The sequence below is a fragment of the Dryobates pubescens genome, chromosome 11 (assembly GCF_014839835.1).
Source record: "Dryobates pubescens isolate bDryPub1 chromosome 11, bDryPub1.pri, whole genome shotgun sequence".
Classification (NCBI taxonomy): Eukaryota; Metazoa; Chordata; class Aves; order Piciformes; family Picidae; genus Dryobates; species Dryobates pubescens.
This window is the reverse complement of record NC_071622.1, coordinates 32401323-32415050: the sequence shown is the minus strand read 5'-3', so window position 1 is coordinate 32415050 and position 13728 is coordinate 32401323. Positions and strand designations below refer to the sequence as shown.

The window sequence follows — 13728 nt, the reverse complement described above, 5'->3', positions numbered from 1 at the left end:
AGAGAAAAGAGGGGAGGGAGGAGGTAACAAGGCAGAGGGGAGGGAAGAGGTAAAAAGGCAAGAGAGGAGGGGAGGGAAGAGGTAAAAAGGCAAGAGAGGAGGGGAGGGAAGAGGTAAAAAGGCAAGAGAGGAGGGGAGGGAAGAGGTAAAAAGGCAAGAGAGGAGGGGAGGGAAGAGGTAAAAAGGCAGAGGGGAGGGGAGGGAAGAGGTAAAAAGGCAGAGGGGAGGGGAGGGAAGAGGTAAAAAGGCAGAGGGGAGGGGAGGGAAGAGGTAAAAAGGCAGCGGGGAGGGAGGAGGTAAAAAAGAAAGACTAGAGGAATAATGGGAATAGAGAGAAAGTATCCCAGAGGAACAGCCCAGTCCAGTCCCATCAAGTACTCTGCTTTCCACAGGACAAAAATCCTGCTGTTGGATTTTAAGAACAGCCAAGAACATCCTCCCCAGAACCTAGCCCCCCCCCCCAATTCAGCCACAGTCATTTGGTGTACTTCACATTTGTGTGCTGTTATCCTGAATTCAGTGTTCACAGCCATTTACTTGGCAAAAAAGGGAAAAAAAAAAGGAAGAAAACCACCTCTAACAAAAGTTCTGGAAGAGCTCTGAAGGTGGATGGCTTTACTACTGCCCTTGAACACAAAAAGAGCATCAAGCAGCCCTGGTTTCTTACCTTCTGTACAAAGTTATTGAATAGCAAAAAGTACTGAGCACAGTTTTTACAGTTTTCAGGTACATCTTTATCCAGCAGAGCAAGTAGCACCTCCAATAATTGGTGTAGACTTTTTAACTGTGGGGAAAGAACAATAAATTATTTGAATGTAAAGTTTGCTGCTGCTTAAAAACCAGAAGTGCTTCACATACCAGAGTTCAGGTATGGGCAAAAGAAGTAAGTGTGGTCAGATATGCCTGCTAGGATGAACATCAACTGATAACAAAGGATTGAAGCCTTCTCATTTTTAACTCTTTGGAAGGAATGCTGAATAGAGAGGGTTGAGAACAGCACTGAAGATCGAATATTTAGGGTGTTGGTTGGTGAAAAGCTCACCATGAGCTGGCAGTGGCCTCATGCAGCCCAGAAGGCAGCTGTGTGCTGGGCTGCAGCAAAAGGAGTGCGGCCAGCAGGGCAAGAAAGAGGATTCTGCCCACTGACCCTGCTCTGCTGAGACCCCACCTCCAACACTGTCCAGTTCTGGTGTCCCCAGCATAAGAAGGACACAGAGCTCTTGGATAGGCTGAGGGAGCTGGGCTTGTTCAGCATGGAGAAGAGAAGACTTAGAGCTGCCTTCCAATAGCTGAAGGAATCCTGCAGAGGGACTTTTCATCAGGGTATCTAGACACAGGACAAGGGGGAATGGTTTGAAGCTGAGGGAGAGCAGGGTTAGACTGGATCTTAGGAAGAAGTTCTTCACTGTGAGGGTGGTGAGACTCTGGAATAGGCATTCACAACCTCCCTGGGCAGCCTCTTCCCTGGGGATTTTGAAGGCCAGGCTGGATGAGGCCTTTAGCAACTGAGTCTGGTTGAGAAGCATGCCCAAGACCAGAGCCCTTCACCTGGTCATTTACAAATGACATGGCACTGTCTGCAAGCACATCAAGAGCCATTAGGTAGAGACAGCCAAGAGGTTCATCAGTGATGAGGTGACACCAACCTTCTCCTGATAAAGCAAGGCACTGTCGAGGGTTTTTTCAAGGATAGTGGCTACAGCAACTCGCACCTCTCTTACGCTGCATTCCAGGAGGAAAGTCCTGGAAGATAAAAGGGGAAGCTGCAAAGAGACCTAGAGTCAAGGGGCACACAAGGCTGCTGTGCTTAAGTGTGGGGCACATTATTTTTTGAAGGATAACAATCCAGCTACTCCTTGTATTGTACTTCTGTGCATAAGCTTTAACGTCTTCTCCTGCACTCCTGCTCGTCACTAGCAAGGCCTGGAACATCACTTCATATTTATTCCTTCAAAACTAAAATCTGCCCTAGGATCCTGCCTTTCAGGGTGATTCTGAAGATGAAATTTTTCCTACACTGACACACCTCTAAGTGTGCCAGACCTCCAATAATTGGTTGCTTTCAAAACACAGATGATTTGTAGCTTGGTGTGAAAAAGTCTTTCCATTTTTATCTATGACCGTTGTCAAGTGTTTAATTTACTTCACCCCGAACACTTTCACTGTGTTCTCATTCCCATCACTTCCAGGAGTGACTGGTCCCAAACTTAAACCATGTTCCATCCTAGGAAGCTTTATCCACACGAGACAACACCCCCAAGACAGAATTACCACAACTTACTTCACAAGCTCCCGGCCCTCTGGCCCGACGAAATATTCAACTAACCACTGACAAGCATCAATGCTTTTGGAGAGCAGAGCATCTATGGTGGCAATCCATTCTTCTGTGTCAGCCCTTGGGACAAAACAAGGACAAGTGTCAGTATTGAGAGAGAAAACACATCTCCAAAACCTAGGCCATGTTTCCTGTTTGCCAAAGAGAACCAATTTGTACTTTAATTGAACGCGCATCAGATGGCTTCTGACAAAAACACTTAGAATCACAGAATCAGAGAATTGTCAGGGTTGGAAGGGACCTCAAGGATTATCCAGTTCCAACCCCCCTGACATGGGCAGGGACACCTCACACTACAGCAGGTTGCTCACAGACACATCCAGCCTGGCTGCAAAAACCTCCAGGGATGAGGCTTCCACCACCTCCCTGGGCAACCTGTGCCAGTGTCTCACCACCCTCATGGGGAAGGACTTCCTCCTAACATCCGATCTGAATCGACCCATTTCTAGTTTTGTTCCATTCCCCCCAGTCCTATCACTCCCTGACACCCTACAAAGTCCCTCCCCAGCTTTCTTATATGCCCCCTTCAGACCCTGGAAGGCCACAAAAAGGTCTCCCTGGAGTCTTCTCCAGACTGAACAGCCCTGACTCTCTTAGTCTGTCTCCACAGGAGAGGAGTTCCAGCCCTCTGCTCATTATCATGGCCCTTCTCCGGACACATTCCAGCACCTCCAGATTCTTCTTGTAACAGGGCCTCCAGAACTGGATGCAGTATTTTGGAACTTGCTGTCTCTAAATCCATTTGAGCTTTTCCATGCCCAGTTCACAACCACTGAAATGACAGCTGGGAGAGGCACCAAAGCACCAGGTTATTCCATGACCCTCTTTCCTTTCAGATTGAGAAGTCTGAAGGATGGGATGCCATCCAGAGGGATCTGGACAGGCTGGAGCAGTGGGCTGAGGAGAATCTTATGAGGTTCAATAAGGCCAAGTGTAAGGTCCTGCACCTAGGTTGGGGCAATCTTAGATATCAATCCAGGCTGGGCAATGAGGTGATAAAAAGCAGCCCTGCACAAAAGGACTTGGGAGTTCTGGTGGATGAAAAACTGCACATGAGCCAACAATGTGAGCTTGAAACCTAGAAGGCCAACAGCATCCTGGGCTGCATCAAAAGCAGCATGGCCAGAGATGGAGAGAGGTGATTCTGCCACTTTGCTCTGGTGAGACCTCACCTGGAGTGCTGTGCCCAGCTGTGGAGCCTGCAACACAGGAAGGACATAGACCTGATGGAGCAGGTCCAGAGGAGGGCCACAAAAATCATCAGGGAGCTGGAGCACCTCTGCTACGAGGACAGGCTGAGGGAGCTGGGAGTGTTCAGCCTGGAGAAGAGGAGGCTCTGGGGAGACCTGACAGCAGCCTGCCAGTACCTGAAGGGGCCTCCGATAAGGCTGCAGAGGGACTTGCCAAAGGCCTACAGTGACAGGATGAGGGGCGATGAGTTGAAATGGGAGAAGAGCAGATTTAGATTGGATGTTAGGAACAAGTTCTGCACCATGAGGGTGGTGGAACACTGCAATAGGTTGCCGAGGGAAACAGTTGAGGTCCAATCCCTGGAGATACTCAACATCTGGCTTGACAAGGCTCTGGGCAACCTGAGAGGATGTCCCTGCTGACTGCAGGGGTGGCTGGACTAGATGACCTTTGAAGGTCCCTTCCAACCCAAACCATTTATGAGTCTACTATTTCTTTGTGATGGAATTCCAATGTAAAGCAGAAATGTGCTGCTGTTTCTGTGACTGTCCATGCTACCTGGAGTACTTCAGGTGCTGTAGGTACAAGCAGCATGAAAAGCTGAGGTGATGTTCCGGTGCCCAGAACAAGGCCTTACCTGAGTTTCTTCTTGGTTCGGAGATAGGTTTGGAAGAGGAATTGGACTGCCAGCTGTAAGCTCACCTTTGCCATGCATGGGTAATAAGGATGTTTGACCTTAGTCTGAAAGAAACAGCAGATTCACTTCAGAGCAGAAGGATACCTGCAGCACACGGGCTGCCTCATTAAACACATCAACAAATATCTTCACTTGGAGGAAAGAAAATAAATCAAAGCATGTCTGTGTGCTGCAAACAGTCTCCAGTGCTGACTATGCTAAAACAGGAACAAACTTGCTGCAAGGACCTGGGGATTTAATACACTGACTGACTGCTGATCTGCTTATGACTCCATTTAGTAAAACAGCTTTGAAGTGACTACCACTGACTTTTGGATCTTCCACACAGAGAGGAATTTCTGTCCCCCTGCAGCTCAGTTTGTGCAATTGTGTTATTTCATGCATCTCACCATGACACAATGTTCCTCCCACTCTTAGAACAAGAAGTTGGAGTCTGTTTTATGACAGATGTTGCTATCCACTTGGGAAATTATTGGAGATACAATCATAGAATTGTCAGGGCTGGAAGGGACCTCAAGGATCATCTAGTTCCAACCCCCCTGCTATGGGCAGGGACACCTTACACTGGATCAGGTTAGATCAAATAATGATTTGCTCAGCTGGAAAAGCAAAATCATGTCAACATTTCTTATCCAGTTTTCCTGGTTGTCACCCAAATATCTTCCATGGCCCTTTCTACTCAACATAAGACTAAAGTCTGGTTAACTTACAGCATTTAGTGAAGCTAATGACAGGACGAAACTGAAGTAGTCACTACTGTACACATCTCTGTTCTTCATAAATTTCAAGTTTTCATCTCTCACCATCTGCAAAAGTAAAAGAAAGCCAAAGATGTCAAAGTGTATTTCTCTAAAATGGCATCTTTTATTTAAATATCTTAGAATGGCTCAGGATGGAAGGCACCTCAGAGACCATCTGCTCCAACCTCCCCACCATGGGCAGGGACACCTCTTGACTAGACTCAGCTGCTCAAGGCCTCATCCAATCTGGCCTTGAACACCCCCAGGGAGGAGGCATCCACAACCTCCCCAGGCATTCCAGAGTCTCACTACCATCTTACTGAAGAACTACTTCCTAAGATTCAGTCTAACCCTGCTCTCCCTCAGCTTCAAACCATTCCCCCTTGTCCTGTCTCTAGACACCCTGATGAAAAGTCCCTCTGCAGCTTTCCTGTAGGATCCCTTCAGCTATTGGAAGGCAGCTCTAAGGTACTCCCAGAGTCTTCTCTTCTGTAGGCTGAGCAACCTCAGCTCCCTGGTGGTGTTAAAGACCAGTGTTAGACCTAATCTGTTCATGCTCTGAGTCATTCCTTCAGCAGAAGGGAAAACACATGTAGGAGACTTAGCAGATCTGTACAAACCCTGTGATTTCCTTCCAAGGATATTACAAAACACAGGGCAACAGATGAGGGACTTCAATCATTTGGCCATTAAAGGGAAAAGGAAAAAGTTGCTGCTAAGTTCTATTTTTTTATGCTTGCTTTTAATAAAAAAGCCAAGACAACATCTTTCAAACCTGACTGGATTGCTTAGGAAACTCACATGGACAGAGGAAGGAGCCAGGCTGTAATTACAAGCTGCAGCCACACTAACATCATTAAATGCCAAAGCCCTTTGCATCAAATGAGATTCTGCTGAAAGACTCCATAATTTCAAGCCAGGTTCTGTTTGCTGCAATGGCACAGCCCTGGAGACAAGAATGCCTGAAGTGGCTCTTAGTGCCCTGCTACAGCCACACACAGCCTGCACAGTTTGTGTAAGTGATGTGAGCTCTCCTGCACGTGTGCAGCTCAGCAGGGTGCTGTGTTCAGAAGGCCAGATACTTGCAAGACTGCATGTTCTCCTGTATGGACCAGAGCTCCAGGCCTGCAGACTTGAGACCTTTCTCTCATGACAGCTAACAAATACACAGCTTAGAATGATATAATTGTTTTGGTTGGAAAAGGCTTTGAAGTTCATCAAGTCCAACTATTCTCTAACTGTCCTGGCTGGGGCTAAACCATGTCCCCTCAGCACCACAACAGGGTCTCCAGGGATGGGGATTCAACCACCTCCCTGGGGAGCCTGTTCTAGTCTTTGACAACCCTTTCAGGAAAGAAGTCCAACCTAAACCCTCCACTAGTGAGACCTGAGGTCATTTCCTCTCATCCCATCACTTGCTCCTCAGGAGAAGACACCAACCCCCACCTGGCTCCAACCTCCTTGAAAGGAATTGTAGAGAGTGAGAAGGTCTCTCCCACAGCCTCCTTTTCTCCAGGCTGTACACCACCAGTTCCCTCAGGTTCTACCATCCTCTCACTGCTCTACCAATGCCACCCCACCTCCGTTTTCAGTCCTGGCTTGCAAAGTTGCCTTCAGCTTCCATGTTTTCCCCTTGGAGATCATCTTCAGCATCACAGAAGCTAACAGACACGAACAGAATTCTAGTGAACCAAAGAACTTGAGGATGACTCTAATTTTCTGTCATCTTCATTACTCTTGAAGGGCACTTCAAATGAAGCATCTTCTCTCTCCCTGCCTGCGTGCTGACTACTTTTCACATCCCATGGTTGGCTAATTTCTTCCAAGCAAAGAATGCTGGCTCAGCTTTGCGAGAAGGCACAGGCATGCCCCACTGAACAGCCTGCTCGTAACCTTATGGCAGAACTATCTTCTGGCTTTGCTTTCAAGAAGGTAATTGCTTCAAGAGCACCTTCAAAGCCACTGTGTTCCTCTTACTAGGTGCTTGAGTAGGGCCTAGGTGGCACTTTCTGAGTGCTCTACCTGATAGATGCGCACGGGCATTTTCTCCACGAAAAGTCCCTTTTTTTCTCCTTTTCGAACCAGCTTGGTCAGGATGGAGAGGCGGTCACTGTTGGGCCTGTGGGGCCGAGGGGAGGACTGGGGTGAAATCTCTGGTGAAGACGGAGCAGATCTGAAATCACAGCATCACAGGATTTTAGGGGTTGGAAGGGACCTCTGGAGATCTTCCAGTCCAATGCCCCTGCCAGAGCAGGACCAGAGAATCCAGCACAGGTTGCACAGGAACACATCCAGACAGGGCTGGAAAGTCTCCAGAGAAGGAGACTCCACAACCTCTCTGGGGAGCCTGTTCCAGTGCTCTGTGACCCTCACAGTGAAGAAGTTCTTCCTCATGCTGAGGTAGAACTTCCTGTGCTGTAGTTTACATCTGTTGCCCCTTGTCCTATCACAGGGCACAAGTGAGCAGAAGCTGTCCCTTCCCGCTTGACACCCAGCCCTCAGGTATTTATAGACATTGGTTAGATCCCTTCCCAGTCTTCTCCTCTCCAGACCATTGGCCTTCTTATACAAGCACAATATATACAATATTCCTGTGTGTCCTTCTACAAACACAAAGTGAGTAATGAAATCCTGCGACCAATCCACACCAGTATAATCTTCAAGCAAATTTTAGGTGACTGCTTAAATACTTCCTGACACTGTCAGTTGGCTTCAACTTTTTACTACCACAGTGACCACAATAGAATAGAATAGAATTAACCAGGCTGGAAGAGACCTTTGAGATCATCGAGTCCAACCTATCACCCAACACCATCTAATCAACTAAACCATGGCACCAAGTGCCTCATCCAGGCTCTTCCTGAACACCTCCAGTGATGGTGACTCCACCACTTCCCACTTAGAGAACATCCTGGCTGCCTTGTACTCCTTTGGACTGCAAACTCCAAGGGGCAAGAGCAGCCCCCTCTGTCCCACATGAGACAGGCAGAAAAGCTGCAGCTACAGGAACCTCACACCCGGAGCAGGTGCCAAGGAGCAGGACGGACTGCTCTTGCATGCTCTTGGTGGAGTCCTCCAAGAGCATGCAAGAGGAGTCCTCTTGAGGCTGCACAGGTTAGTCCTCTTCAGAGCAATGCTGTGACCTTGTGACAGGTCCTTCTCCTGGAGAGACTGATGAGACACAGAGCCATGCCTGCAGACCCCCAGAGTGGAAGAGAAAATCAGAAGAGCAGCAGAAGACTTTCAAGCAGCTTAAAAAAACAACCACCACCAAAGCAAAGCAACAGAAGGCTCAGTGTGTTCCTTTGCTGACCAGGAATCCTTCAATTTTTAGGTCTGGAGACAGGCTTTAGGCATCAAGGAGCTGAGAGAAACCTTCAGAGACGCAGTAAGAACTCACAAGGAAAGGTCCTCAGCCTCTTGCCGCACCACGCTGACTCTGCTTTTCTTTGGTAGGACTGGAGAGTTCTGCTCAGACACCCTCTGGTAGAAGAGCATGTAGGCGTTCCAGTAGCGCCGCCGCACGTCGGGGTAAGGGTTAGCTGGTGGCAAAAAAGGCAACTGGTGAAGTCCTTCACAGCCTTGGGACCATTTTCACAGAATCACAGAATTGTTTTGGTTGGAAAAGACCTCCAAGAATGAGCCCAACTGTCAACCCAGCACCAGCCTGGACACGAAACCTTGCCCTGGAAGTGCCATGGCCACATGTTTGTTGAACACCTCCAGGGATGGTGACTTCACCACCTCCCTGGGCAGCCTATTGCAATGCCTTTAGGAATGGTCATCCCTAAAGTGAAATGAAGCTGGGTGTGCCAGCAGCATACACTGTGGCAGTATTGAGTCAGATCAAAAGAAGGGGTCCTACAGGAAAGCTGCAAAGGGACTTTTCATAAGGGTGTCTAGAAACAGGACAAGGGGGAATGATTTGAAGCCCAGGGAGAGAAGGTTTAGACTGAAACTGAACGAGAACTTCAGTAAGAGGGTGGTGAGGCTCTGGAATAGGCTGCCTAAGGAGGTTGTAGATGCCTCCTCCCTGGGGGTGCTCAAGGCTAGGCTGGATGAGTCTAGTTGAGAGGCATTCCTTCCCACGGCAGGGAGGTTGGAATAGATGATCTCTGAGGTCCCTTCCAACCCAGGCCATTCTATGATTCTATGAGAACCCTTATGAAACATAAAGCTGCTGTCAATCAATGTGTACATCTGCTCACATTGGTCATAGACTTTAGGTCTGTACTCTCCACCAAAACATTCATATTCCAAGGTTTCATCAGTCAAATCGAATTCTTCCACCACAGTGTCATTAAATTTGTACCATTTTCCTCTTCCACACCCCCTGTGACCAAAACAGAACAGAAACAACAATGAAGCAAAGTTACTTGATTGTCCAGTAAAAAAGAACAAACTACCAAACCACCCTGACCACCCCAGAAATGACAGTCCAGGTGCTAGACTGCTCTAAAGCCCCCCCAGGTATATCATCTTGGCCCTTACCTCCTGTCCTTGATAAAGGAATAGTAGTGGCCTGCATGTGCTTGCCCGCTGTGAACAATCACCCCAACCAGCTCATAGTTTTCTGTAGGGGCAACTTTCTTCCTTGGGGAGCCTCCTCCTCCTTGATCTGTGTTTCTACCATTGTCCCCAACTTCTGAGGAGGAATCCTGGCGAGCCATCCCTGACACAGTGTAAGGTTCCATGTTCAGCATCCAGGGGAACTGTTTGGAGAGGTACTTCAGATTAACAGAGAGATTGCATTGGATGGATGTTTAGTGTAATGCAGTGAGATTGTATTAAGACTGCCCACACTGGGAGCACACCAAAGGAAAGCAGGGTGTTTCAGCTTCTTATCTTTAAGAGAGAAGTGAAAGAAAATGCTGTCAGGGAAGTTTTCCCTCTTGCTTTCTGAAAGGTCCCTGAGAATGTTGCAAAGAAGGAAAGTTCTACGGTAAAACACTTCTTTTTTGTACCATGCTCTAAATGTTCCACACACTCAAAATCCCTGTGTCAGAATGAGGGGAACAGAGGGAAGAATGGATAGGAAGAGTGAGAGTCCACTCCACAAAGCAGCAGGGGCAGAGGGTTTTTTCCTTACCCTTATCTGTTCATCATATTTGATGGACCGTCCACTCTCCCAGTCAAAGCCAAACCTCATCAGGTGAATCACCAGCAGGCTGGGCAAGACCTTGATGCACGTACGCTTCACGGTCGTTCTCTTCAAAAGAAAAGACATTACCACCTCTATCTATCTACCTTCAGCATTCTGCAGTGCTGGAATCCTAGTTTGGGTTGGAAGGGACCTCCAAAGGTCATCTAGTCCAACCTCTCTGCAGTCAGTAGGAACATTCTCCACTAGGTTGCTTGTCAAGCCTGTTGTTGAGTATCTCCAGGGACAGGGCCTCAACAGTCTCCTGGGGCAAGCTTTTCCAGTGTTCCACTACCCTCATGAGGTTGTTTAGCCTGGAGAAGAGGAGGCTTTGGGGAGGCCTAATAGCAGCCTTCCAGTACCTGAAGGGGGCCTAGAGGAAGGATGGGGAGAGACTGTTTACAAAGGCCTGCAGTGACAGGATGAGGGGCAATGGCTTCAAACTAGAGAAGATGAGATTTAGATTGGGTGTCAGGAAGAAGTTCTTCACTATGAGGGTGGTGGAACACTGGAACAGGTTGCCCAGGGAGGTGGTTGAGGTCCCTTCCCTGGAGATATTCAAGGTGAGGCTTGATGAGGCCTTGGGCAGCCTGATCTAGCTGGGGATATCCCTGCTGACTGCGGGGAGGTTGGACTGGATGACCTTTGGAGGTCCTTCTGGCCTGGAACATTCTATGATTCTATAGTAAAGAACTTGCTCCTAACACAGAACCATGGAATGGCACAGGTTGGAAGGGACCTCAGAGATCATCTTCACCTCCCCACCATGGGCAGGGATGCCTCTCAACTAGACGACACTGTATAACATCCAATCTAAATCTCCTGTCTAATTTCAAACCATTGCCCCTTGTCCTATCACTACAGGTCTTTGGAAACAGTCCTTTTGCAGCCTTCCTGAGCCTTCTATTCTTCCAGAGCTGCACAATTCCAGCCATCTTGCACTGATGGGCAATACAGCCATGGGGGCAGGATGCCCATAGGATAACTACAATACCTATAGGCTGGGCACTATCACAGGTATTAGAGTTTGTGCAGCAAGCTGGTAGGTTACAGAATAATTGACCATCCTCACATCCCTCTAAATGTGCAGTCTCCAATTTCAGTTACATGGCACAAAGAATACTCTTTGCATGGATTTAACCTGCTGGTGGATTTAACCTGCTGATTTTACAGAGGCAGGAAGTGAGGGCTAACAGCTTTAAAATAGAAGAACCTAGACTGAGATTAGACATTAGGAAGAAATTCTTCATCATGAGGATGGTGAACAGGGTGGAACAGATTGCCCAGAGAAGATGTGCTGGCTCCAATCCTTTACAACTTTGAAGTGTTCAAAGTCTGGCTGGATGGGGCCTTGAGGAACCTGGTCTAGTGGGAGGTGTCCCAGCCTGCAGGGAGGTTGGAACTAGATGCTCTCTGGGGTCCCTTCCAACCCAAACCATTCTATGACTCCGTAATTATGTCTGCAATGTAGAAACAGTAAGCAGCGGCTCAGCGTGGCTTCTATGACCATGCACAGCTTAACAAATGCTAAGCTACTGCTGATAGACTTTCCCAGACAGCAAGAACCAAGAAAGAGCCAGTACCTTCTCTTTGCACTTCTCACAGTAGTATGCATTGCTTCCTTCCAGAACTTCTCCTCTAACAAACTGATCCAGTGATATTTCCAGGCTTTGACAAGAAGTCACACCTAGGTTGAGAGCCATGAAGGCTTCCTCACGCTCATACCTGGATTCAAAGAGGAAAAACAACCCAAAAACATAGTCAAGGGAGTGACAGAGTAGAAGCTACTCAACATGCATTAACCAGACAGAAGATTGCATTCAGCCCACAGCTATCAACAGCTGTGATGCTCACAAGGGGAGATGTCTCCATCTTCTTGTGCTGTTTTGACCTACACAATGTAATAGGTATGGGTGTATATGTAGCTTGGTAACTAATGAACATTATGAACTAATGAACTATAATGAACATTACCTGTGAGGACAATCCTTGCAGATCTTCTGGTCAGAGAAGATGCCTTGAAAAGTATTCTTAAATATTTGGTCTCTCCCTATTTTCTGTTGGAGACATAAAGTTAGACATCAGTTGGATATATTGCAGTGAAAGAAAGCAGTAGGAATTTTACACTTCTGAATACTATGTAGAGTGTAAGGTAAGTTGAATGGTTCTCTGCCTTCTTTTCTGAAGAGCAAAGCAGAAAGCAAGCAGAAAAGACACCAAGGAGATGCATACAAACAAGGAAAAGAAACCCCTGAGGGTTTTACCTTGAGGTATTCATCCATTTGATCTATGAGACTGGTGAAGAACTCATAAGCATCTTGTTGCTCTCTAACATAAAGTTCCTTATTCCACATCTTGAAAATCTATATAAAGTATAAACATCATTTAGAATGGTGGTTGTTCTATACACAAATCACTTAAAGAAAGAGAAAACTTCTTCCATGTTCTGACTTTATGACACAGAGATTATTCCTAACAATTCCACCATGAGAAAAGGATCACAGTATCACAGTACATTAGAGGTTTGAAGGGACCTCCAGAGATCATCCAGTCCAATCCCCCCTGCCAAAGCAGGATCACTTAGGGTAGTCCACACAGGAATGCATCCAGGTGGGTTTTGAAAGCCTCTAGAGAAGGAGACTGCACAACCCCTCTGGGCAGCCTGTTCCAGTGCTCCGATGAATAACTCAATCCTTGTTAAGCAGGAAAAGACTAAACAAAATAGAGTTAATACCTTCCAGAAGTTCTCAGGTACATAATACTGCAGCTTGCTTTCCATCAAATGACCAAAAAGCGATTGAACTTGATAGAAGACATTGTCATCTGGATTGTCTGTATCATCATCAATGGAAAGCAAAGCCTGGAAGGGAAAAAACAAAGACCCTTACTGAACCGGTTCTTGGCAAAATGACTCTAAGTTGTCACGACACACAACAGCTTCTAACGTATGGATTTGTTGTGGGCATTTATTTGTGTACACACACAGAATCACAGAATGGTAGGGACCTCAAAAGATCATCCAGTCCAACATCCCTGCCAGAACAAGATCACCCAGGGCAGGTCACACAAGAATGCATCCAGGTGGGTTTGGAAAGTCTCCAGAGGAGACTCCACAACCATTCTGGGCAGCCTATTCCAGGGCTCTGCCACTCTCAGATTGAAGTTTTTTTTTTTTTCCTTATGCTTATGTGGAACCTCCTGGTGTTCAGCCACTCCTCCCAGCCTGGTGTCATCAGCAAGCTTGCTGACAGTGCCCTCTGTCCCACACACAGAGCTTCAGATCTGTATCTTCTTCAAACTATTTATTTACAAACGCCGCTAAGAGGAACTTGCAGTGACAATACTTCCAGACAGATGACCTTGGTGGATGTTGAACCAATTACCTCTGGGAGCCCAGGCTGCATATAGAGCTGCTGGAAGACAGCATTCATGTAACAAGTGGCACCACCATTCTTCAGTCCCACAAAGCCTGAAATGGAGCGACTGTCCACTGGTGGAAGATACTAGAATGAGAAACAGATTTTTGTCCTAGTGAGTTAGAGAAACCATGAGACTCCAACAACAACACTGCAGCTTTGACAATCACATTTTAATGAGCTGTTAGGAGCAATTTAACAGAAACCCA

The 13728-nt window shown here is 47.2% G+C and overlaps 1 protein-coding gene across 1 annotated transcript in view; it reads right to left on the bottom strand.

Moving 5' to 3' along the window:
• The window catches only part of USP24 (ubiquitin specific peptidase 24), an 86771-nt gene that overhangs the window by 13967 nt on the left and 59076 nt on the right, over positions 1 to 13728 (bottom strand). The window contains exons 43-57 of the mRNA XM_054165010.1: positions 13487 to 13606; positions 12838 to 12963; positions 12368 to 12466; positions 12078 to 12160; positions 11687 to 11828; positions 10053 to 10172; positions 9455 to 9675; positions 9172 to 9296; positions 8364 to 8505; positions 6986 to 7136; positions 4934 to 5029; positions 4164 to 4267; positions 2282 to 2395; positions 1647 to 1743; positions 668 to 784 (exon numbers count right to left, since the gene is read on the bottom strand). Coding sequence (XP_054020985.1) covers positions 668 to 784; positions 1647 to 1743; positions 2282 to 2395; positions 4164 to 4267; positions 4934 to 5029; positions 6986 to 7136; positions 8364 to 8505; positions 9172 to 9296; positions 9455 to 9675; positions 10053 to 10172; positions 11687 to 11828; positions 12078 to 12160; positions 12368 to 12466; positions 12838 to 12963; positions 13487 to 13606 — 1857 coding nt within the window. The remainder of the gene's footprint in view (positions 1 to 667; positions 785 to 1646; positions 1744 to 2281; positions 2396 to 4163; positions 4268 to 4933; positions 5030 to 6985; positions 7137 to 8363; positions 8506 to 9171; positions 9297 to 9454; positions 9676 to 10052; positions 10173 to 11686; positions 11829 to 12077; positions 12161 to 12367; positions 12467 to 12837; positions 12964 to 13486; positions 13607 to 13728) is intronic.